Here is a 27,403-nt window from a genome sequence, read left to right on the forward strand (position 1 = left end):
AAACAGATCATAAAATGAATGTAAGTTATTCTGAAGAAGTCATTAAAGTTAAAGAATCAGATCAAGCAGTCAGAATGAATCAGCTAGACACACCTGCAAGACCAAATCATCCTGATAAATGTGAAAAACTACACCAATCAAATCAGCATACACTGCTTAACCAGGCAAACCAAAGTGAAAAGCACGACCATCCAGACCAGGATACAAGGTTAAATGAACAAGATCAACACATGCACTTAAATCACTCAAACACAGATGTTGAACCAGATCAAAGATTAAACCAACGAGATCATTATGGGAAACCTAACCCCATACTAAACCAGCCAAACAAATGTGGGATACTCATTCAGCCAGATCAGAATTCAAGAATAGATAAGGATGATAAACATATCCAACTAGATCAGACTACACGATTAGACCAAACCAATAACCTTACAAATCATTATTACCTAGAAGAAAATCAGCCACATGATATTAATGTTGTTGGTAAGTGAGATAGCAAAGTAGTCAAATAAGAGATAATGTAGGACTTAGAACACTATAAAGGTATTATACAAATGTGATGTTCTGATAATGTTAACTATGTGAGTTTACAATTACTGAATAATGTGTCTCTTTAATATCACAGGTGTATATATTATATACATTCCATTGCTTCAAGAGTTATCTTGACCTTGGTGTGCCCTCTAAACATTGCTAAAATTTTGAACAGTGTACCAGTGTTTTATAACCCTTTATTTTTGCATCATATCAGCAATATGCGCTGATCATGTAACTATTTATTACTGCAGCACAATTCTCACTTTCTTAACTGGCACTACAGTTGGTTTACTTTATTTTTCATATGGACCTTACTTGTTTATGTGTGATTCCTTGCAAGTTTCGGTTTAAAGTTTTGAATTAATGGTTAATTTTGCTGTTTTATTTAAGCTTGTTTTTGACCATTTTTACATTTGTTTTTACAGTTTTAGTGTAGCGGATGAGGAAGATCCCGCCAGTGTGGATGGTGGTAATGTCACCAGTTCCCAGCATGGCTGGTTGACTTTGTCAATCAAGGAGGCTTAAACTTTAATCTGCAGGGAGCTGGACATGTTGGCTAATTATTTGATTTCTTCTCCTTTTCCCCATAAACCCACTCTGAACAAGTTTTTCTTCAGAGTGAGGATAATTTTCACTCTGGTTTTCTGGGCCTGGCTTTTTGTGGCCAGTCACATATTGCTGACAGTGAAGAGAGTTTGCCAACCGTACCTTTCCTGCCACTTATCGATCAAGTATGTCAAATTTTACTTGTTCAGTCTCTAACCCCTGATTCTTACTTTTTGTTGGGTAACGATTCTCGTCCCAATTATAATTTTTTTTCCTCCTTTGCCAGACATTATTTTTCATGCTTAACATTTTGCTGACTAACTGCATTTGGGTGTGGATATGTCCTCTCCTTCTGGGCTGTTAGACCAGTATTCTTATGTTTATGAATGTGCATTGAATCCCTATTTGTATTCAAAATATCTGAAATTTTTCCTTCCTATTTGGAGCTCAAATCCTGATGCTTTGATTAATTTTAATATATTCCAGTTTACTAGGATTTGCCTTATTTAACAAAGGACAGATGGAGGCCAAGCTACAGTAGTCTTCAACCATCTGGAAACTTTTTATGACAGATGAGTGGGTTTCATTGGTTCTATCAGAGGAATTTTGCTTTTAGTTCCTGTCTCCTCCCTTGGAATGTGCCTCTTCCAGTTGTCTGTAAGAATTGGTTTGTGACCTTCTCCACAAAAAAGCAATCAAACTTTTACTGTCAATTTATCTTGGATTTTACTTCTGTCTGTGTCTTGTCCCCAAAAAGATGGAACATTGGAGACCCATCATTTACCTTTTCTGACTGAATGCCTTTCTGGAAGCACCCTTATTCACCATAGAGTCCCGTCTCTACCTTCAGTGGTTTTTTTTCCCAGATCTATGGATGACCAAATTTGATGTGAAAGATGCTTATTTTCATTTTTGTATTGCTTTGGAGATGTGTTGTGTTCTTTGGTTCACCCATGGAGGGGGTGTCATTCAGTTTTTAACACTACAATTTGATTTTTTCTCCTCTCCTTGTGTATTATATTATCTTGTTTATTCTTTTGCATGCTATCTTCCTTTAGTTGGTCTTTGGACACATCATCACGTGGATGACTAGGTACTTTGTACCTCTTCTCAGGCCCAGTCTGTCATTCACATCCACTTTCTTTTCTGAGAATCTAGTTGGGTGGGATTTCTCCTCAAAGTTGAGAAGTTTCTTCTAACTCCTGTGCAATACCTCATTCATTTGGGCTTTTTTCCTTAATTTCTATCTCAGTCAGGCCCAGTGTTCTCTACTTCAGCTCCAGAATATGGAGCAGCAGGTGGTGTTTTGAGCACAATATTTTCCTTTTCTAACTAAACAAGAGGTTCTATTTCTTTTGGGGATGTGGACTTCCCTAGAAACTCTTATTTCCTTTGATCAAGTGCACATGCATTTCCTTCAGTGAACATTTCTTGACCAGTGGATTTTCTCCCATGATCTATTGGATCATTATTTTGAACTTCCCCCAGGGATCAGGGCTGATCTTGTTTAGTGATTCAGAAGGCTCTTACAGCATTGGAGGTTCTATCTCCTCTGTCTCATCCTGGCTGTCATCAGTTCACTAATGCTTTATTGGTGGGTTGGAGGGTTTCCTTTGACTCTTTGAGAGTTTTGGGTCAGTGGCCCATTGAGGAATCTACTTTCCTTTTCAACCTCCTGGAACTTTTGCCAGTGTTCATCAGGCTCTTAATCTTCATGTTTTTGTGGGGAAGGTGATTATGGTTCATTCTGACATTTCCATTGCCATTAGCTGTATCACCAAACAAGGAGGAACCAAGTCCAGGTCCCTGTATGTTATCAAACACTTGATAACTCAAACACAACTATAATATAATGATCTTGATATGTCCTGTTCCTGGTATTATGAATTTGGTTGCAGACTGCCTGTCCTGTCCCAGTCAAGTCCTTCCTGTGGAATTGTCCCTTGCCTACAGGTTTTCAGTATGTTCTTGCCAGAGAACACTTTTGTAGATGCATTTGCCACTCATTGGAATGCCAAACTTAATTCTCTTTTATCTCCTGCCCTACATCCCTCAGCTCTGGGGTTGGATGCATCCAGTCAGAGTTGAATGTATTCTTACTTTTTATCACACTCATCTCTGGAGTTATTATTCTCATCCAAACCACTCTTTATTGTGTATTACTAGTTGCTCTTTATTGGCCTGTTCATTCATGGTTTTCTTTGTTCTGGCTCTTACTAGAGTAACGGTCCCTGCCTTTAGCTCATTCCAGATTGGTTCTCTGACAACCTCAGTTGGACATGTTTCATCACCACATCACCAAACTCCATCTTCACATGTGACTTATATTTGATCCATTACCTATTCTCAGGGACTCTCTCCTTTTATAGCATCTTTGCTTATCCATGCCATTGTCTGTGTATCAGATATTGGTTTACCTTTCTGAGGTGATTCATTCATTGTCACTTCTGTTTTTATGCTCCTCATCTGTCTCAGTTCTTTACTTGGTTATTTGATCAGGGTTTGTCCATGCCCACTATTTCCGTATATTGGACTGCTCTGTACAACGCTTTCCATCTCTCCCTTTTTCATAAATCTTTCTCATACCCTATTATTTCTCTTTTCTGTTTTTTTGTCTTGTTCATCCACCCTATCCCTTTGCTCTTCCAGGTTGGAATCTCAGTGTGGTTCTTCATGGTATTACTCATTCTCCTTTTGAGCCCATTGCTATGTGTTCTTTGTACCATCTTTACTTAATCTCTAAAGATCAATTTCCTTCTCCTAGCTTGTGGTAATCATAGTTCTGGAATTTGTGCTGTTAATGTTTCTTGCACTGTTTACTGTTCTTCTTATATTCTTCTATATCCAGATCTGGATTGTGTCTTCTTTGTTCAGTTCATTCCTGCCATATTTATATGTCTCTTTATTCTCTGAAATCCCTCTGTTTACCTTGATCTTTCTCTTGTTTTCCTCACTAGCTGAGTTTAGAAACTAATGTAGTTAGCTTTTTCTGACTTGTCAGCAGAAAGTCAACAGCTGTTTAATATTTTATTGCACTAAGTATGCCACTTAACCATGTCTTTATCTGCATAAAAGCCACATCCTTTGGAGAAAATTAATTAAACTGATATGTGGACAACTTCCAATATTTGTTTCACCCATTATTTGCATTACCTAGATATGTCTTCCTTGATCAGGTATTGTCATACATATTGTGGAGATTCACTACACATGTTTGCATTTGACTGGAGTAAGTTTTAACATTTTATATTGTGTATTTCTTTTACCTTTCTTCTTTACAGTTGATTTATATTGTACGTCAGGATTCCACCTAGCACTAATTACATATTCTCTAATGTTCTCTGTAGAGATGGTGTGTTTCTGAAAAAACACCAGCTGCTTATCTGGTGGTTGGTGGTGTATCTATATATATATATCTTTTATTTTACATATGTGTGTATATATACACACACACTGAGAACCGTCACTAGTGGACTCAATGAGTAAAGCAGAAAAGGGTGTTTGCTCATCCTTGCTGACCCTTGGTTCTTACTGTTTGGGTTTTTTTGCTATTTAAAATAGGGAAACACATGCCCATTCCACTGTCTTCAGTGTGTTGTTTGTCTTAACTCCTCCCTTCCACCAAACATGTATCCACCCTCTTTTTTTTCTAGTGGCACAAGATGTCCTTGCCACTTCTGATTCCCGGTAATTGTTCTGGATGAGTGTGATTTTAACAATTGTAATTATATGTGCCCATTCAGTGAGAAGAGGGCTACCATTGTTATCCTTCATATTATACCCAATCCTAGTATTCTCAATCCAAAACTGTGTAACTGGATGTATTTTGCCTGGGTTGGCTGCACTTGTTGATCATGACATACACTGTTAATGCAAGGTGCTTCCACTGAATGTGCCACACTTGCTGTATTCAGTAGCTCTTCTCCTGTATGTTTTTACCTAGGCTCACTGTACTTGTTTGCACTATTGTTTTCTTCATGTGAAACACTTCCAATAAATATTTTCTGTCTGGTTGGAACACACTTTTCTCACTCAGTACTGACACAAGGTGTTTCTCCTGGCTGTGTGTGCTCAGGCAGAATGCACTTGTTGACCTCTCAGTACCATTCATACAAGATACAAAACTCACAGTCTTATGCAAGGTGCTTTCACTCTTACGTTTTCTGCCTGGATGGTTCGCACTTGTCACACTACATCATATAACTAAACACTTTCCCAGGTTGTTTTTTTCCCTAGACATACTGCATTTGGTGATTTCTCAACATATTATGATCAAAATGCGAATGAAAAATACTACACAAGGCACTTCCAGTAGATGTTTTCTGCCTCTATAGAACACACTTGGCATAACCCAACATATACCATGGAGCTTCCACAGAATGTCTTTCCTGGGCTGACCACACTTGGCTATCTTAATATGGATGGTTCCTCTGGACGTTTTTGCCCATGTAGACTGCACTATCGTATACAGTTATGGAAGTACTTTGCTTGGCCTGTTTAGCCCTAACAATGTATTCTTTTCATTTCCACCCTATGTGTCTTACTGAACAAAGAGCACACCTGTTCCAGAAACAGTGCTATTCTTCATGTCTTACTGAACAAAGAGCACACCTGTTCCAGAAACAGTGCTATTCTTCATGTCTTACTGAACAAAGAGCACACCTGTTTCAGAAACAGTGCTATTCTTTATGTCTTACTGAACAAAGAGCACATCTGTTCCAGAAACAGTGCTATTCTTCATGTCTTACTGAACAAAGAGCACACCTGTTCCAGAAACAGTGCTATTCTTCATGTCTTACTGAACAAAGAGCACACCTGTTCCAGAAACAGTGCTATTATTCATGTCTTACTGAACAAAGAGCACACCTGTTCCAGAAACAGTGCTATTCTTCATGTCTTACTGAACAAAGAGCACACCTGTTCCAGAAACAGTGCTATTCTTCACGTCTTACTGAACAAAGAGCACACCTGTTCCAGAAACAGTGCTATTCTTCACGTCTTACTGAACAAAGAGCACACCTGTTCCAGAAACAGTGCTATTCTTCACGTCTTACTGAACAAAGAGCACACCTGTTCCAGAAACAGTGCTATTCTTCACGTCTTACTGAACAAAGAGCACACCTGTTCCAGGAACAGTGCTATTCTTCACGTCTTACTGAACAAAGAGCACACGTGTTCCAGGAACAGTGCTATTCTTCATGTCTTACTGAACAAAGAGCACACATGTTCGAGAAAGTGCTATTCTTTACACATGTGCCTCCTATTTTACTTGTGACATTGTTCTATTGTTTTTACTCCTTCATCAGTCCATCCACCTTTATAACTTGAGATTCTAGTTTTAGGTGACAAAAGGTTGTAGTAATGTTTTGAAAGTGAACAACAATGAAAGTGTATTTCCTCTCACCCACTGATTGGCTGGTGTTTCTGGTTTATATATGCCAATTCTCAAAAGTGAGAACTGTGCTGCAGTGGTAGAGGGAGCTATTTGTGCTAGTGTAGAAGGTGGTATTCTTGTTTTATGTTTTTGTATCTTTACTTGCTGCTATATGTTCTACATTAATTTCCTGTATATAGGTCTATGAGTACAACGTAATTCTTCATGCTTATATCACTGTATGTTGCAGCTGTATTTGTTGTTTTTCATAAGTTTACCCTTTACAATGTATTTCTCTATATGTGCACTTAATTTACAATGTTTGAGAACATAACGAAGTAGACTTAATTATTTCAATTTGCACTTGGTAATGTCAAATTTTGTTTTGTTGACAAGACCACTGTATTAGGCCATTTTTATGTAGGGCCTTATCCACCAAAGTAACTGGTGATTGGATAAGTAACTGTAGAAAAGTGAAGCATATTGGTCATCTGAAAGTTTATATATAGGTATATATATAAACATATATTTATATGTGGGTATATATATATATACTTTAATTCTACATATCCATGTTTCTGTATATTGTACATTTGTGTTATTATTATACATTTTGGTGGTGGTGTGTGTTATTTTACAGTATGTACACCTACGTATATATGTTACTGAATATCTTGTAGCAACATCTTGAGTTGAGACTGTAAGTGAAATTACTATATATACATGTATCTATATATACTCTGTAATTACTATATATACATGTATCTATATATATTCTGTAATTACTATATATACATGTATCTATATATACTCTGTAATTACTATATATACATGTATCTATATATACTCTGTAATTACTATATATACATGTATCTATATATACTTTGTAATTACTATATATACATGTATCTATATATACTCTGTAATTACTATATATAATGCGTGTATCTATATATACTTTGTAATTACTATATATACATGTATCTATATATACTCTGTAATTACTATATATACATGTATCTATATATACTCTGTAATTCCTTGTGTCTGTTACTGTGTTACATGAAGGATACTTTACTACATCTCACTGTACATATTGTTGTTTTTACTGTTTGGCATTTTATAAACAAGTTTTGACTTGCTACATGTATGTTCAACTTTTTTGACTTGCTACATGTATGTTCAACTTTTTTGACTTGCTACATGTATGTTCAAACTTTACACGTTAGTTCTCACCTTATTACATGTTACTTTAGACTCTAGTTCTACATTAATTGCTACATCATATTGTACATGTTCATTATGGTTGCTCTTGCTACATATCATTCAACATTTTTTCATTATTGTTTTTATTACATGTCACAAAACACTTTTTCTACATATTTTTTTTGTATAACGTCTTACATCTCACTTTACGTATTTGTTACTATTGTTTTTATACTGCTATATCTTTGTTGTTGTTATGATTATTCTTGCTACATGCTACTTTGAAACAGTTATACGTTTTCACAGAATGCACAGTTAATACCTCACGCTACTGTCCCAAACTTTTCTGCATATCTCAAAGCTCTGAATGAAACTCCCACTCCTATATGTAATAATGTACTGAAACAGTCTGTGATCCAATCAGAATTATACTGTAACCTATCCAATAGTAAGGTGGCATCCTTCATGTCCACCCTTCAGCACTGAAGTATTCAGTTTTGTTTTAATTTTGTTCATTAAAATTAGTTTTGGTGCTTGTTAAAAATTCAAGTGTCATCTTTTGTTCCTTCATCTTAAGATGAAGACAACGAGATACAAGTTTTTGAATTAATTACAGTTAAATAATGAAATACAAATTATTATCTGTTGTCATTTGACTTCTTTTTTGTTTTGTAATTAAATGACTAAACTTTTAACACACACTTCAAAGTCTATAAGGTTTTTTTTGACAGAGTTATTCCCACTGCATTTAATTCATTGTGTAGGTTTTTGCAGAGGCTGTTAATTAATCTAAATTTTGTCAAAAAAGAAATAACCACAGCCTAAGTACTACACATATACCAGCCATATTTGCCATTATTGTCAGTTTACACTAATTGTAAATTAAAATTTTTTTATTTGCTACTTATCACTCATTGTTTTTACCATGTTTTATTTTACTTTAGTTCTATATTATTCTTAACTTACTACAGTTTAGTGTTAGAGTGACTCCAGTTTTTAATGTATTCTTTTGACAAATTGATTAAAACTTTACATCAAAAGTCTCTAGAATTGTAATTTTAAAATAAAAAGGAGAAACACTAAGATAAAGTTAATTTTTATTTGATAAAGGCCTACCTCTTAAAGATGCTTCAAGTGAAAAACAGGAAACTAGAAGGAACTTTACTTCAGCTGACACAAAAAAAAGTTAGTTATGGTAGTGAGGCTGAAGTCTGGGTGATTGATGACATTAATGAAGGTTAGTCAGTTATTGTGAAGTTTTATAATTGAACAATTATCTGTTGTTTGTCATATTAGACTACTTTCCATTTCAGAATTATGAACTCAAAATTCCATCAATATAGTTCATAATTTCTAAATACAGTTGTCTTTGTTGATGGAATTAGGAAAGATAAAATGTTTTGGTGCATGTGCCTTTACTGTCATTAGATTGGATGCTAATTTAAGAAACCATTATAGCCCAACATAAATATGCTGAAACTCCTGTCCAGAGTTAAACTTATCAAGATGACTTAAAAATATGCTTTATATGAATCAAATATGTAAAAAGACAGAGAAATTGTTTGACGCTTTCAGAAGAGCTGGGTATTGTATTTTGAATTGCATATAACTGTTATGCATTGAGAAAGACTTTTCAACATTCAGTATTGTAAACTCTCCTCACGTGTACCTAACTAAGTTATCACATTAAAGTGCTAAACATCAAAATATAATTTTCTAATATTGATGGTTAACTTGGACAGTTGTTGAGATGTAACTTGTGTTGTTTTTTTTGTGACAGCATCAAACATAGTACATTTACAGTGTTGAAAGCTGCTGCCATCTCAAAATTCTTCACAAAATTGCATTCACAATTCTCTGTGATATCTTTCATTTATTAATGAGTTGTTTTTGTTGGTGAAAAGAAAAATTAAATTTCTACAGGTTATCAATAAACTATTACTGAGTTACAAGTAGTGTTTATTTTAATATTGGGAATGTCCAGTCATTATTACCAACTCAAACATGTTATGTATAATTGTGTTTAAGCAGTTCATTATAATTTACAACATTATGAATCTAAAACCTCTAATTTTCACACATTCAAGTTACTAAGTTTGTAAAATGGGTATTAAAACTTATGAGCAGCCATGACTGATTTGGGACTGAAGCTTAGACTGATTAAACTAACTCTGGCTCTTCCTGGATGACTGACTTACTGTACTTTTAGTTTAACTTTTATTTATTTTAATTCTCATGAGTGTGAACTTGATGCTTCTGGTTAGCTAATTATGAGTGTTTCCTAATAAAGACTGGAATATTTCTTCCAGAAGTTTCAGGAGAATTTCTAAGAATTGCATCAGTTGTTGTAACTTTGGTTCATTGCCATCATGCACAACCCTTTTAAATTGTATCAGTTGTTGTAACTTTGGTTCATTGCCATCATGCACAACCCTTTTAAATTGTATCAGTTGTTGTAACTTCGGTTCATTGCCATCATGCACACCCCTTTTAAATTGTATCAGTTGTTGTAACTTCGGTTCATTGCCATCATGCACACCCCTTTTAAATTGTATCAGTTGTTGTAACTTTGGTTCATTGCCATCATGCACAGCCCTTTTAAATTGGATCAGTTGTTGTAACTTTGGTTCATTGCCATCATGTACAGCCCTTTTAAATTGTACCAGTTGTTGAAACTTAGGTTCATTGCCATCATGTACAGCCCTTTTAAATTGTATCAGTTGTTGTAACTTAGGTTCATTGCCATCATGCACAGCCCTTTTAAATTGTATCAGTTGTTGTAACTTAGGTTCATTGCCATCATGCACAGCTCTTTTAAATTGTATCAGTTGTTGTAACTTCGGTTCATTGCCATCATGTACAGCCCTTTTAAATTGTATCAGTTGTTGTAACTTAGGTTCATTGCCATCATGCACAGCCCTTTTAAATTGTATCAGTTGTTGTAACTTAGGTTCATTGCCATCATGTACAGCCCTTTTAAATTGTATCAGTTGTTGTAACTTAGGTTCATTGCCATCATGCACAGCCCTTTTAAATTGTATCAGTTGTTGTAACTTTGGTTCATTGCCATCATGTACAGCCCTTTTAAATTGTATCAGTTGTTGTAACTTAGGTTCATTGCCATCATGTACAGCCCTTTTAAATTGTATCAGTTGTTGTAACTTAGGTTCATTGCCATCATGTACAGCCCTTTTAAATTGTATCAGTTGTTGTAACTTAGGTTCATTGCCATCATGCACAGCCCTTTTAAATTATATCAGTTGTTGTAACTTTTGTTCATTGCCATCATGTACAGCCCTTTTAAATTGTATCAGTTGTTGTAACTTAGGTTCATTGCCATCATGTACAGCCCTTTTAAATTGTATCAGTTGTTGTAACTTAGGTTCATTGCCATCATGCACAGCCCTTTTAAATTGTATAAGTTGTTATAACTTAGGTTCATTGCCATCATGCACAGTCCTTTTAAATTGTATCAGTTGTTGTAACTTCGGTTCATTGCCATCATGTACAGCCCTTTTAAATTGTATCAGTTGTTGTAACTTAGGTTCATTGCCATCATGCACAGCCCTTTTAAATAGTATCAGTTGTTGTAACTTCGGTTCATTGCCATCATGCACAGCCCTTTTAAATTGTATCAGTTGTTGTAACTTTGGTTCATTGCCATCATGTACAGCCCTTTTAAATTGTATCAGTTGTTGTAACTTAGGTTCATTGCCATCATGTACAGCCCTTTTAAATTGTATCAGTTGTTGTAACTTCGGTTCATTGCCATCATGTACAGCTCTTTTAAATTGTATCAGTTGTTGTAACTTCGGTTCATTGCCATCATGTACAGCCCTTTTAAATTGTATCAGTTGTTGTAACTTCGGTTCATTGCCATCATGTACAGCCCTTTTAAATTGTATCAGTTGTTGTAACTTAGGTTCATTGCCATCATGCACAGCCCTTTTAAATTGTATCAGTTGTTGTAACTTAGGTTCATTGCCATCATTCACAGCCATTTTAAATTGTATCAGTTGTTGTAACTTTTGTTCATTGCCATCATGCACAGCCCTTTTAAATTGTATCAGTTGTTGTAACTTAGGTTCATTGCCATCATGTACAGCCCTTTTAAATTGTATCAGTTGTTGTAACTTAGGTTCATTGCCATCATGTACAGCCCTTTTAAATTGTATCAGTTGTTGTAACTTAGGTTCATTGCCATCATGTACAGTCCTTTTAAATTGTATCAGTTGTTGTAACTTCGGTTCATTGCCATCATGCACAGCCCTTTTAAATTGTATCAGTTGTTGTAACATCGGTTCATTGCCATCATGCACAGCCCTTTTAAATTGTATCAGTTGTTGTAACTTCGGTTCATTGCCATCATGCACAGCCCTTTTAAATTGTATCAGTTGTTGTAACTTAGGTTCATTGCCATCATGCACAGCCCTTTTAAATTGTATCAGTTGTTATAACTTAGGTTCATTGCCATCATGCACAGTCCTTTTAAATTGTATCAGTTGTTGTAACTTCGGTTCATTGCCATCATGTACAGCCCTTTTAAATTGCATCAGTTTTGTAACTTAGGTTCATTGCCATCATGCACAGCCCTTTTAAATTGTATCAGTTGTTGTAACTTAGGTTCATTGCCATCATGCACAGCCCTTTTAAATTGTATCAGTTGTTATAACTTAGATTCATTGCCATCATGCACAGTCCTTTTAAATTGTATCAGTTGTTATAACTTAGATTCATTGCCATCATGCACAGTCCTTTTAAATTGTATCAGTTGTTGTAACTTCGGTTCATTGCCATCATGCACAGCCCTTTTAAATTGTATCCGTTGTTGTAACTTAGGTTCATTGCCATCATGCACAGCCCTTTTAAATTGTATCAGTTGTTGTAACTTAGGTTCATTGCCATCATGTACAGCCCTTTTTAATTGTATCAGTTGTTGTAACTTAGGTTCATTGCCATCATGCACAGCCCTTTTAAATTGTATCATTTGTTGTAACTTTGGTTCATTGCCATCATGTACAGCCCTTTTAAATTTTATCAGTTGTTGTAACTTAGGTTCATTGCCATCATGTACAGCCCTTTTAAATTGTATCAGTTGTTGTAACTTAGGTTCATTGCCATCATGTACAGTCCTTTTAAATTGTATCAGTTGTTGTAACTTAGGTTCATTGCCATCATGCACAGCCCTTTTAAATTGTATCAGTTGTTGTAACTTCGGTTCATTGCCATCATGTACAGCCCTTTTAAATTGTATCAGTTGTTGTAACTTAGGTTCATTGCCATCATGTACAGCCCTTTTAAATTGTATCAGTTGTTGTAACTTAGGTTTGTTGCCATCATGTACAGCCCTTTTAAATGGTATTTTAATTTCAGTGTGTTTATTAATTCATTTGTGAACTGCCTTAGGTCAAACATGTAACACCTTTTTAGTAAAACTGGGTTATTAGTGGTATTTGCTAATCAATTAATGAACAGATCTATTATTTTTATAATTGACAGACAATATTATTTTTATAGCAGGGTGCCTTTGGAATAGGCTGCCTTCAGATGTTGTAGAGGCAGTAAATTTAAGTGAGTTTCATAACAAACTTGGTAACTACATGAATGATAAAAATTAGCTTTAAGATTTTTGTTTTATATATTTTTAAATTTATTTATCTTATAGTTTTAGTTGAGTTCACTAGATGACACAGCAGTGATGGACTAATAGATCCCTTGCCCTTTAACATTATTTTGTGTTATGGTTTTAGTGTATTTTTCTGGCATCAAACTAACACAAGTTTAATTTTCTGGTTATTTATATTCTTGATTTGTATCCTTAAAGTTTTTTATACTGGACCTTTTGTTTTTCATATTCAGTTGGTGTATGTTTCATTTTTTAATTGCATGTAGCCTACACATGTTATTTATTATTCTTATCACTAACTAATGTCATTTAATGCACACCTTTATCTTATATTCACTATTAATATTTAGTCACTGTTTTACAGCATATTTAATAACATAATCTTTTCTTCATATATTTAAATAGAATTCATTCATTCCTTCTAGTATATGTAATAAAGTTTATTTTAAATAGTTTAAAACAGGGTTATTGAACACATTGTACTGTAACAAAAATAAGGTTACATAATTTCAACTGTAAGTTTTTGACTATGTAATAATTAAGAATACATTAAATGTATTGGTTGGAGTAATGTTGGAAAGTTTTAAAAATAAAATATCTCGTATTGTCTGAATTTGCTAGAGGCCATTATAATGTTCCAAATTATATGATTATAAATGATACAAGATAGAACATGCATTGTATCTATCATATATATTCTTTAAAGGTAAGAACTTATTTTATTTTCATAATTTCAAATTCTAATACATGGAAAAATGTTTTTTCCCAGAGACAGCATAAATTTTGTGTTATAAATCATTTTTAAACACCAAACCTTAGAACTTGATGTGTGAAGAAATGCCTGTTGCGTACCATGGCTAGATATTTATTAATATGCCTGTCAGAAATCTTAATATCCATACTTTTGCTGTACTAACTTGAAAGGAATACGGGCTGAAATGCCATGATATAAGATGCGCTCAAATCATAGGATGTTACAGGTTTATTAAAATTTTAAAATTAGACTAACAGAAATTTCTCAAGACTCAGTAGTACAAAGTAATTGAAACTGTTGTCTGTGAGGGGGAGAGGTATGTTTGAGGGGGAGGGGTATGTTTGAGGGGGAGAGGTATGTTACTTAACACATTTACAGCAAACCTCTCTTCTATGAAAATCAATCAGTAGTTATGACACCATTTATACATCTGTCTTTGTTTGTGATTAGTTCTTGTATTTTAAAAGAATGTTCTTTATTAGGAAGTATAGACTTGTGAACTTTAAAGTTAGAACTGATATATTCTTTGTTTTAATGTCTGTTGTCATAAAGACATCTTAATTGATACACAATTTTATATTATTACTGTTCCAACATATTTCACATTTTATAAATTTGAAAACCACATGTCTTTAAATACTTAAGTATTACTTTAGTATAAGGTTCATTTATTCTGGTAAGTAGTTTTGTGTGTGCCTAGCCTTATATGTATATTAGATTTTACCCACAGTTCTGGTAAGTGGTTTTGTGTGTGCCTAGCCTTCTTGACTACTTATATGTATTAGATTTTACTCACAGTTCTGATAAGTGGTTCTGTGTGTGCCTAGTCTTCTTGACTATTTATATATATTAGATTTTACCCACAGTTCTGGTAAGTGGTTTTGTGTGTGCCTAGCCTTCTTGACTACTTATATGTATTAGATTTTACTCACAGTTCTGATAAGTAGTTTTGTATGTGCCTAGCCTTATATGTATATTAGATTTTACCCACAGTTCTGGTAAGTGGTTTTGTGTGTGCCTAGCCTTCTTGACTACTTATATGTATTAGATTTGACCCACAGTTCTAATAAGTGGTTTTGTGTGTGCCTAGCCTTCTTGACTATTTATATATATTAGATTTTACCCACAGTTCTGATAAGTGGTTTTGTGTGTGCCTAGCCTTCTTGACTACTTATATATATATATAACTTGTAAACACTCTAGAATTTAATTCATGGAAATGATAACTTTTGGCAGAAATAAATTATCATTGATAATGCTTGTTTTTATGATTCTTCAACCACATGACTAATTTATTCAAGGTGAGACTCCTGTTCCACATCGACCCACTTCCCTTTTTTCACCAATCCACACAGTCCAAGTAAGCAATAAGATTTATCTAAAAGTTCTTTGTTTTCATCATATTTAGATGTCTGAAATCACTTCATTTTGTTTTTCTTTTGTTATAAAAATATATTTTAAACTTTGTATAATCTGTGTCTCAGTAAAAGCCTTATGCTTCTTACCTGAAATCTACACTTTTCAAACCATTGACTTATTACCAAACCAGGTATTTTTGCTGTAAGTGATACTAAGTCTAAATATATATTTAAAAAAATATATAAGCTTAGCTCAACGGTGGGACAAGTTATAAATGAAAAACTAAAATAGTGGGACAAGTTATAAATGAAAAACTAAAATAGTGGGATAAATGACTTACTGTATAAAATATGTTGTATACAAAAATTAAATATTCTGTGAGTTTGACTTAAAATATACTTTATACAGACCCATAGGAAGACCTTAAGTGCCCATGAACGATTGTTTGGAGGGGTCTCTACTTCTCTTTCCACGTCTTCCACAGAGCGCAAGTCAACTAATTCTCGCCCTCAGATGAGCCCAAGACATTATGTACAGGCACATAGGAAACCAAAAAGGAGACATCATACAATTACAGGTACTGGATCCCAACCACTAGTTGACCAGTCATCTCCCAGAATGGTGAGTTAAATGCTGGAAGTGTGAAAGATTTGATCACATGACATAGTGTAGCTTGTAATTGGATCACAGTTTGTCTGTGACACGTGATCTCTAAGAAATGAGATTAATATTATAACTAAGGTTGATTTTGTTACTTTATGTAGTATAAATTGTGTGTTTGGTCACAACCAGTCATTCCTGAGAATGATGAATTACATGTCATAACATAAATCTAAACTATAGCAGGTGTAATCAGAATATATATAAAAAATTTATATTTGATCCCAGGTACTGCTTGATCATGTAATAGTGAAGTGTTCACCACACTTTACTTGATATTAAGCTTTGTGAACTTCCTTGTTTGACCACCTGATGTATTGGTCAGTTTTTTTAAAGAACTGTTCTGTTTTATTTAATGTTGATTCATAATTTTGGTGTCTGTAATGTAACTACAAATAATTATGCTGTTAAGGTATGTGGCCTTGAACTAGGGACTCTCTGTTTTATTAATTTAAAAAGCTCACGCTACTAAATTCAACATCTGTCACAAAACAGCAAGCTCATGTGATAAAAGTTTGAATGAACATGTAATAACTATGACCATGTACACTGTTATTTTATTTTCTGGAAACTAGTACTTTCCATTCTTACATAATTGCAAGTTCATTGATATTAGTATGCTTTCTTGAATTTGTTTTGATTTCATTCATATTTTTAAATCTGTTTTTAAGTTTGGTCATTCTTCACGTCATTGTCACATGGACCGTTATTCACGCACAGCGAGTACACCTGATATTGTACGTAGCACAATCAGAAGATCTGAAATATTTGATGAAAAACTTATTGATAGAGAAGTAAGTTTTATAGTAATTTGTTCTTATGAAAATGTACCTTAATATGTAATATTGCATAGCTTTATTTGTAATTAGAATTTTAAATTTTGAATTATAATAAGTGGCATTGCTATAAAGTGAGATATTTTAATAATAACCATTTCTCTAATTTTTGTTGCTCATTAGAAGTGCTGCAAAGACCATATTATTTGATCTCCCAGGTAAAATGGTTTACATCAGTATTCACAACTGAAGTAATTTCTCATTAACGATATATAAATTAAGTTTTATATTTATATCTGAAATATACTGAGAATCTCTTATCATAAATGAATAGCTTAAGACCTTCTCCAGATAAATAAATTATTTTTTTATTGTAATTACTGATTCTGTGAAATGGAAGATAATTATGTTTTGTAGCAAATAACTATAGATAAATATTAATAACTTAAAGATAACTACCTTTGACAACTAGAGTGAAAAATACTTATTACTTGTAGTTCTGAGTATATGATGTCATTGTGTTGTATGAATGTGTACAAACTGTGAATTAATGTTGTGTGTGTATATATATATATCAAGGTCTCTGGCGTTTTGTATGCATGTAATTATTACAGCATATTACATTTTGTGGAAACCAGTCAAAGAGAAGTATATACATGTGGACACTTAGCAATTGTGTATGAGATATATTGGTTTTATATTTTATTCCTGTACTGATAAAAGACTATTTTTAAAATGAATATTTGATTAATATATACACACTTTTTGCTGTGTTTTACTTCTAATGTAAGAAAGTGGTTCAAAAAACTACAAATGATAGCTAAGTTATATGAAAATAACTATCAATCTATTTTTGTGACTTTCTTGTCACAAGCTCAAATTTGTGCCAGACCCTATCTGTGAACTTTGTAATTTATGCTCTTTGGTGAGTTAGGTGTAAATCTAATTTCTTTGACAGATTAGATGTAGAGCTACATTATTTGGTGAAATAGATGTTTAGTTACATGCTTTGGTGAACTAGATGTCAAGCTAAATGCTTTTGAGACCTAGATGTGTAACTACATGCTTTGGTGAATTAGATGTCTAGCTTCATGCTTTGGTGAACTAGATGTATACCTACATGCTTTTGTGACCTAGATGTATAGCTATGTGCATTGGTGAACTAGATGTGTAGCTACATGCTTTGGTGAGGTGGTAATCTATGCCAGTATTGTTTAACAATATGTTAGTGATATGTTGATGAGGTAATAATCTATGCCAGTATTGTTTAACAATATGTTAGTGATATGTTGATGAGGTAGTGATGTATGTAAGTATTGTTTAAAATACATTAGTGGTATGTTGATGAGGTAGTAATACATGTCAGTATTGTTTAACAATATGTTAGTAGTAATGTATATCAGTATACTTTAATAATATGTTAGTGGTATATTGATAAGGTAGTACTGTATGTCAGTGTTGTTTAACAATACACTGCTGGCCAAAATCTTAAGGCCAATAAACATAAAGAAAAAATATGCATTTTGCATTGTCAGACTCAACCACTCATTTGAGTAGAGCTTTGAAAGATGAAAATAAGAAAAGGGAAAATAAAATAGCATTTAATAGAGAATATGTGAACACTATGAAATTAGCCTAAATACTAGCTGGTCAAAAGTCTAATACCATACCAAAAAGAAGGCCTAAACAGGGTTGAAAATGCTAAGCAGTGTGTTGCACGGTTTTCATAGTGAATAACTTCAAACATTTGCTTTGGAATGGTCGATATAAGCATTTGCAGAAGGCTGGCTGGAATGTTATTCCAGGTGGTGAAGATGGCTTCACGAAGATCACTCACTGTTTGGAATTGATGTCCATTTCTATAGACTTCCCTTCCCATCCACCCCGAAACATTTTCAATGGGGTTCAGTTCAGGCGAACACGCTGGAAGGTCCAAAAGAATCATGTTATTTGCCATGAAAAAGTCCTTTGTCCTGTGGGCATTGTGGATTGCAGTGTTGTCCTGCTGAAAGACCCAGTCATTTCCACACAAGCAAGGGCCTTCAGTCAATAAGGATGCTCTCTCCAACATGCCAATGTAGCCAGCTGCTATTTGATGACCCTGTAAAACCTGAAGCTCCATTGTTCCATGGAAGGAGAAAGCACCCCAGATCATGATTGAACCTCCTCCACTATGTCATATAGCAAACATCTCCGGTGAGATATCCTTAATATGCCAGTAACGTTGGAAGACATCTTGACCATCCAGGTTAAATTTTTTCTCATCAGAGAACAAAACCTTCATCCACTTTTCTATGTCCCATGTTTGGTGCTTCTCAGCAAAGTTTAACTGAACTGTTTCATGGTGTGGAAGGAGACGTGGCCTTTGAAGACGTTTACGGGTTTTAGCACCTTTCTTTTGTAGATGCCATCTTACTGTTCTTGAGCTGCATTATGCTTCTGTAAGGGCCTTAATCTGGTTCGACGATCAGCTGGTGTCTTGCCGGCAAATGTTTTTTGGGCTGACCACTTCAAATTCTCATTCCTTATCCCTCAGAGTCTTTTACGAGATTTGCAACAGCAGTTTTACTACGCCCAATCTCACCAGCGATGGCACGTTGAGAGAGACCTTGCTTTTGCAGTTCGACAATTCTGCTACGTTCAAACTCTGTCAACTTCTTCGCCTTTGCCATGTTTTTACCCAATGTAACACAGGAGATGTCAGTGGGAGGTGTTAACAACACTGATGCTTGAACACAGATAACTAAATTTCGTTACGTGTTTACCAATTAACACTTGGTTTCAGTGTAGTCTTAAACTTTTGACCAGCTAGTATTTTGGCTAATTTCATAGTGTTCACATTTCCCTATTAAATACTAAAATTTTTTTATTTTTATTTTATCTTTTCTTATTTTCATTTTTCGAAGCTCTACTCAAATAAGTGGTTGAGTCTAACAATGCAAAATGCATATTTTTTCTTTATGATCATTTGCCTTAAGATTTTGGCCATCAGTGTATGTTAGTGGTATGTTGATGAAGTTGTAATGTATGTCAGTATTGTTTAACAATATGTTAGTGGTATGTTAATGAGGTAGTAATGTATATCAGTATTGTTAAACTAGACATCTAACTACATGCTTTGGTGAACTAGATGTGTAGTTTAATGAGGTAGTAATGTATGTAAGTATTGTTTAACAATATGTTAGTGGTATGTTGATGAAGTAGTAATGTATATCAGTATTGTTAAACTAGACATCTAACTACATGCTTTCCTGAACTAGATGTGTAGTTTAATGAGGTAATAATGTATGTCAGTATTGTTTAACAATATGTTAGTGGTATGTTAATGAGGTAGTAATGTATATCAGTATTGTTAAACTAGACGTCTAACTACATGCTTTGGTGAACTAGATGTGTAGTTTAATGAGGTAGTAATGTATGTAAGTATTGTTTAACAATATGTTAGTGGTATGTTAATGAGGTAGTAATGTATATCAGTATTGTTAAACTAGACGTCTAACTACATGCTTTGGTGAACTAGATGTGTAGTTTAATGAGGTAGTAATGTATGTAAGTATTGTTTAACAATATGTTAGTAGTATGTTAATGAAGTAATAATGTATGTTAGTATTGTTTAACAATATGTTAGTGGTATGTTGATGAGGTAATAATGTATGTTAGTATTGTTTAACAATATGTTAGTAGTATGTTAATGAGGTAATAATGTATTAAGTTTTGTTTAACAATATGTTAGTGGTATGTTGATGAGGTAATAATGTATGTAAGTATTGTTTAACAATATGTTAGTGGTATGTTGATGAGGTAATAATGTATGTTAGTATTGTTTAACAATATGTTAGTAGTATGTTAATGAGGTAATAATGTATGTTAGTATTGTTTAACAATATATTAGTAGTATGTTGATGAGGTAATAATGTATGTTAGTATTGTTTAACAATATGTTAGTAGTATGTTAATGAGGTAATAATGTATTAAGTATTGTTTAACAATATGTTAGTGGTATGTTAATGAGGTAATAATGTATGTTAGTATTGTTTAACAATATGTTAGTAGTATGTTAATGAGGTAATAATGTATGTAAGTATTGTTTAACAATATGTTAGTAGTATGTTAATGAGGTAATAATGCATGTAAGTATTGTTTAACAATATGTTAGTAGTATGTTAATGAGGTAATAATGTATTAAGTATTGTTTAACAATATGTTAGTGGTATGTTAATGAGGTAATAATGTATTAAGTATTGTTTAACAATATGTTAGTGGTATGTTAATGAGGTAATAATGTATGTATTTTATGAAGTGGCAGTGTGTGTGCACATAGTGTTTTGTGGGCTATGTATTGTACACCTGTTTTGTTTGATGAACTGGTAATGACATATTAACACTGTTTTTTGAACTGGTAGAGATATATCTACATTTTTTCTTAAAGTAGTAGTGGTATATCAACAACTGATTAGCTGGGAATTGTATATCAGTATTAATAATGTGTTAGTGGTATATTGATGATGTAATGGGTGTACAGTGTTTGATGGGCTACCTAATAGTGATGTATATTTTTATAAATTTTCTATTTAATGTTTATTTTATAGTTATCTATGTCATTGTCTATAAAGTAATAATAAAAAGACTATTTTACACAGAAAGCAAGGTCACATTTCAAGGTTTTATAAAAGAAATGTCTTTGAGCTGTCACACTAGTGTGAGAATGAGCAGGAATTGTTTTGAGAATGGGCAGGAATTGTTTTTCTGTTAACATTGCCTGTTTTTCTCTTCTTGCTGTTAACCATCCAATGTAAATTTATCTGTCTTACAGCTGTGGTTGTGTCAAAAGTATAATAAAACTGATTAAATGTAAGGTTTGTGGCTTTAGAGTTTGTTTATAGTTTCTGGTTTTAAATAAAACTTTTTCCAGCTTGGTCTTCCTCAAAAAATTGACATTCCTGAACGTTACATAGAAGATGAGCCAGAAACGTTGTCAGTTGCAGAAAAACTTAAGAGAGACCTCAAAGCAGAAAATATAAGGAAGATGCTATCGGAAAGCACAACGTAAATATTTTAGTCTTTCAATAAATGTCTTTCTTTGTAACTGCAATGTGAGCTTATAAAATATATAATATATTCTTGTCATGGTAAATAGTCTTACATGTAATTATTAATTAATTAAATTTCTTTTTATTAACAGAAACATCAAACTTTACACATCTATACTACGTGAGAAAAGAGCCATTGTTGTTATACTCATTTCTATACTGAACAATGATTATATAATAACAGGATCCAAGGGATCTGTGGATGATCTTGCCCTTGTCAGACCTCACTTGTTGATTATAATTTTTATGCAAGGTGCTTCCACTGGACGTTTACTGTTTGATGGTCTGTACTTGGTAGAATCTGTTGCAACCCAAGGCACTTCTTGTGGATGTTTTTTTCTTGGTAGACTGCACCTCACCTAATTTTCTTTGTCCAGAGTACTTCTCTCTTGATGTTGCCCAGGCAGACTGCACTTGTTGATCTCTATATTGTTCTTTCCCCAGGTGGACTGCTCTTGGCATAACCTGATGTATCCCAAGATGCTTCCCCTGGATGCTTTTGCTCATACAGACAACACTTATCCAAAGCATTTCCCCTGTGTTCCACTGGGTGTTTTTACCTAGATGGACTGCATTTGACAAAATTCAGCATATCCCAATGTGCATCCCCTTTGTGACTTTTTCCAGGGCAGACCACACCTGACCTATTCATGTATGATTCATGGTCCTTTAGCCCTGACCACATCTGATTATTTCATTTTTTTCTGTCACTCATACTATGGCTCACTATCACTATGTTGAGTACTACGTCTTGCTACATATGTAGATGACATGTTTACAACAGTCTGGTCCTGAAGAACCTCACAATCACACTTACACCTCTTATTGTTTTTTGTATAAATATATGTATCCAAGATGCTTCCCCTAAGTCTTGTTTTGGCCAAGAGCAGTGCACTTGCTAACTACAGTTTGTTATACAAGGTGTTTCCATTGGATAGGCTGCACTTGATGTACTCCGATGTAACCCAAGGCACACTACCATTGACAGATATTTATTCGGGCTTGTGGTCACTCACACGGTAGACCTTTCATGTTTGTCCGTGCTGTGCTGTTTCAAGTCATAGTTATTTAGCTGATTTGGTGCTTTATGTCTCTTTCCTGAATACATTTGTACCTGCCTGTTCTGTTTCACATTCTCTGTATTGCTATGTTGATTACTGAACAAAGAACATACCTGTTCCAGAAGTAGTGCTCCACCATACAGGTGTGCTTCCTTTTCAGTGCATTCTCTTTCCACTTGATTGAATATTGAGGCACCTTCAGCAGCCTTTCCACCTATGTAATGTGGGATTCTAGCTTTGGATGAGAGGTGGGAAGACTGTTTTTTAAGTTAACAGTTTCTTATGCTGAATGTATTTCTGATACATATACCTCCTCACACACACTTCCCACTGATATGCCAGTGTTTCTTGTTTGTACCTGCCAGTTCTTGAAAGTGAGGATTGTGGTGGAATAGTAGAGGAAGCTAGCTTTGATAATATAAATGGTAAAATGTGATTGGTGGAGGGTAGTCACATGAGCAACAAATGATCTCAAATGGCACAAAACTGATGGAATATAAAAGAGAGGTGCTCTATTAGCAAAGAAAAGTCTTAGCAATGCTTAGAAGACAAACCAGAATTGACATAGCTTTAGGTGAGTATAGGTAAGTACCTGTCAGAAATGTACTTTTGGTGTAAGAAATGTTAACTTCTGCTTGCCATAGTTATTGTATTAGTATCTGAATTTTTATATCTTTATTAATTTTGATATTTCGTTAAAAGTAATGATGAATACATTTTCCTTATAACTTTAGAAGTAAAAATGTTTCAGCAAGTGATAAAAGTGTTACATCGAAAAATATCTATGAATTACCATATAAAGCTTGCTCTCGGAATTTCTTTACAGATTTGAAAAATCGTCTTTATCAGAAACAATGAAGAAAAAAATGGATGAAGAAAAGAAAAGAAGGGCCCGTCTATTAGCTCTTAACCATACTATAGCTAAGGAAGTCATGGAGAAGAGTAAAGTTGTAGCAAGTAAGATTACCAATACATTAGGGTCAACTAATTTATAAGGCAAAACACTAAAACCATTCAAGTCTAAAATCCACTATGTAAATAATTATGTATCACATACCAGCCATTCTGAGATACATTTTTATTTCAAGTAGGTTTCTCTTTATCAAGAATCTTGTTTTTGTTGTAGTTTATAAGTATGGAAATATTTTTTTCTAAGAGTGTGGTCTCTTGTTTTCTTTCATTGAGCTAACATACACAGTATTTGACAGTAGTATATATTTTGTGAAGCTAGGCTATTAGGTAAACAAAATCAAGATGAGAACTGATATGTTTCATGGTATTATAAAATTGTTAAAAAGAGAACAACATTTCAACCTTCCTAGACCACCTGAAGATGACCTGAGAAGGTCAAAACGTTGTTCTCTCTTTATCAATAAAAGTGTTAATACCCATACCAGCTGTTCTGAGATACAGAAAGAAGATAAACTAAGTAGAGATTGGATGTTAAGGTCATTATTCAATGAAGAAATGTTGTTGAGATGCTTTTAATGAACGTCGTAAATGAAGTAAACAAGTATGTGTTCTTTTAGTATCAAATATTATGTATATCTGTATGTACAACAATGTAAGTGCAGCAGAGCAAAGGTTCAAACAGTTTTATAAATATTTTGTTCCAAGAGATCAAAACATTGTTTTCAAATTAACTCTTTTAAAGGTAGATGAAATCTGATAGGAACCTTTCAGATGAACTATTTTCTAATTAATTTGTTTTTTAAACTCATAACAGTATATATATATTGTTGTTTTATTGCTCTTTAAACTGTATATAAATATTATTCACATTGTTATAAATCACTTGGGAAATGTGTAGCTCATATTACTGTCAAATTACATTACTCACAGGTTGTTTGCATAAATGCTTTGTGAAATAATAATCAGTGATGTCGAGAAAACCCACTTGTAGAGAAATATATATGTAAAAACTTTCCCAACCCAAACGAGTCATTTTTACATATATGCTTTGTTAAATAGTTTTATTTTTATTAATTTGACCTAATCTAACCCTAAGTTACCTGAAGGAGTCCCTATTTGTACAGTTAATTTATTTTATAATAGCAAATAGAGAATGAATATTAAAAACAATAAATATAGTACTTATCTGTGCCTTATTCCTTTTTTTTGCTTTTGACTGTCAATGACACTTAACCCTACTTTTTATGCTACTGTAACTTACATTGTGCTCTAGTCAGGTGATTTACTGATTTATTGTACTAGTTTCCTTAGATACAATGCAGAGAGCAATCAAGTTAAATAAAAGTAGCAGTAAAAGATTAAAAGACTAGGTTTTAGGGTAAATAATTGTAATATGTGTTGCAATATGGAGTCATTATACAAATAAACATACTTTTTATTTAACTTTATATGTTTCGGCTTTTAGCTACAGATGATTTCATTATAATTAGTGTTAGAGTAGAGACAATATACTAAAATGGCTGAAAAACTTTTGATATTTGTTTAAGAACCTGTATAGAGGCTATGTATATGAAAACTGTAATATGAATATAAAAATTATTTTTGTTCTTAATATGAAAAATGACCACTGAATCAGACGAGCTTTAATTTCACAGTCAAATCTTTAGTAAAAATACTTTATTAAAACATGGGATTTTTGTTTTCAGCAGACTTCTAATCTTTACGTAAACAGTATTAAACTTTATAGTTTGATGGTTGAAATAACTGAATTCATGTATGGAGAGTTAATATATCATACTTTATGATTCTGAATATTTGGACATGATAGACTTGAATAACCATCCACTTTGGTTTTGGATACAGTTTTTTATTGTATTGATATGTTTGAAGTAGTGGTAAACATATATTACCAGTTCATGTAATGGTTACATGTTTTGATATGTTTGAAGTAGTGGTTAAAATATTTTACAAGTTTATGTAATGGTTACATATTTTGATATGCTTGAAGTAGTGGTAAAAATATATTACCAGTTCATGTAATGGTTACATGTTTTGATATGTTTGAAGTAGTGGTAAAAATATTTTACAAGTTTATGTAATGATTACATATTTTGATATGCCTGAAGTAGTGGTAAACATTTATTACCAGTTTATGTAATGGTTACATATTTTGATATGCTTGAAGTAGTGGTAAAAATATATTACCAGTTCATGTAATGGTTACATGTTTTGATATGTTTGAAGTAGTGGTAAAAATATTTTACAAGTTTATGTAATGATTACATATTTTGATATGCCTGAAGTAGTGGTAAACATTTATTACCAGTTTATGTAATGGTTACATGGTTTGATATGTTTGAAGTAGTGGTAAGCATGTATTAACAGTTTATGTAATGGTTACATAAAATAAAGATGCAAAATATTAAACAGAATGAAAGAAAAACAAACCAAAATGAGTTGCATGGGTATTTGCATTAATAATTTAGAATAGAGAACTTTTGAATATTTTTATGTGATTTTTAATTAAACGTTTTCTTTGAATGAAAAGAATTGTATTGCATGTAACTCGAACTGCATGTTTTACTTTATTTTGTATTAATGAGGGACAAAGAGTTTCTTTTTGCATGCTTTATCTTATGTTTATAGTTAACTTTTCTTTTACAGCTCATGGCTTTAGACAAGAACAACCAAAGTTCCTATAATAAGGTTTGATTCACGTTTGTTGCTTATGATAGTCTTTCACACATGATTAAAATTTGTTTTCATGATCAAAGAAGGTAACTTATGGACTCCAATATTCTTCTGAGAATTATCCTCTGGATGAGAAAGTTTGCAAGCAATGATATTTAGAGTTAAATACCACAAGCCATCTTCGGCTCAGGAGATGGTATACAGAAGTAATCTGTAATGTCTTTGTCCAAAGGATTTGTTGTTTCTAATGTAATTGGCATCCATAACCAACCTTCTTTTTTCTTGTTACTTTTGACATTTTAAGGTTTTTGAGATTTTAATTATTTTTCAAATACTTCAACAAAGAAATGCTAAGTAAGGAAGTCCAGTTAGTCTTAATTTAATTATAATTATGTGGATTTCTGTACGTGATGTTCTCAAAATATTCTGAATCATATTCCATGAGGCAACACTTTGTTCATAATTAAAATATTATATGAAAAGCTCTGGACTTAAAACATGGCCTGTAGTTTTATGTTGACGTATTACTTCAACGTCTTCTTTACTTTTGCTCACAAGTTCTTAGTAATAGTTCTTTTTGATTTAATGCAGTGATAGCAACCCTGGAACGTCTTGATCCTGAAACAATACAGCAGAAAAAGGAAGAAGATGAAGATGACAACGAAGACTGGAGTCCAGTGCAGCCTCTTCCCATCACACAACAGCGAGAAAACTACCTCACTTAAACTCAAGTCTGTCATGGGTAGCTATGGAGAAACTGAAGTGATGTTGGAAACTCTACATGAAAATAAAATAATATAAAACCTTA

The 27,403-nt window shown here is 33.3% G+C and overlaps 1 protein-coding gene across 1 annotated transcript; it reads left to right on the top strand.

Moving 5' to 3' along the window:
* Positions 1 to 288: 288 nt before the first annotated feature.
* On the top strand, positions 289 to 27,403 carry LOC143233472 (uncharacterized). The gene is made up of 9 exons (XM_076469781.1): positions 289 to 486; positions 8,777 to 8,903; positions 15,348 to 15,406; positions 15,814 to 16,026; positions 16,737 to 16,859; positions 21,754 to 21,887; positions 23,819 to 23,949; positions 26,569 to 26,610; positions 27,187 to 27,403. Exons 1-8 carry the CDS (start codon positions 469 to 471, stop codon positions 26,604 to 26,606), a joined length of 843 nt encoding a protein of 280 aa, XP_076325896.1. The 5' UTR covers positions 289 to 468; the 3' UTR covers positions 26,607 to 26,610; positions 27,187 to 27,403.

Source organism: Tachypleus tridentatus, chromosome 1, assembly GCF_004210375.1.
Source record: "Tachypleus tridentatus isolate NWPU-2018 chromosome 1, ASM421037v1, whole genome shotgun sequence".
Taxonomy (NCBI): domain Eukaryota; kingdom Metazoa; phylum Arthropoda; class Merostomata; order Xiphosura; family Limulidae; genus Tachypleus; species Tachypleus tridentatus.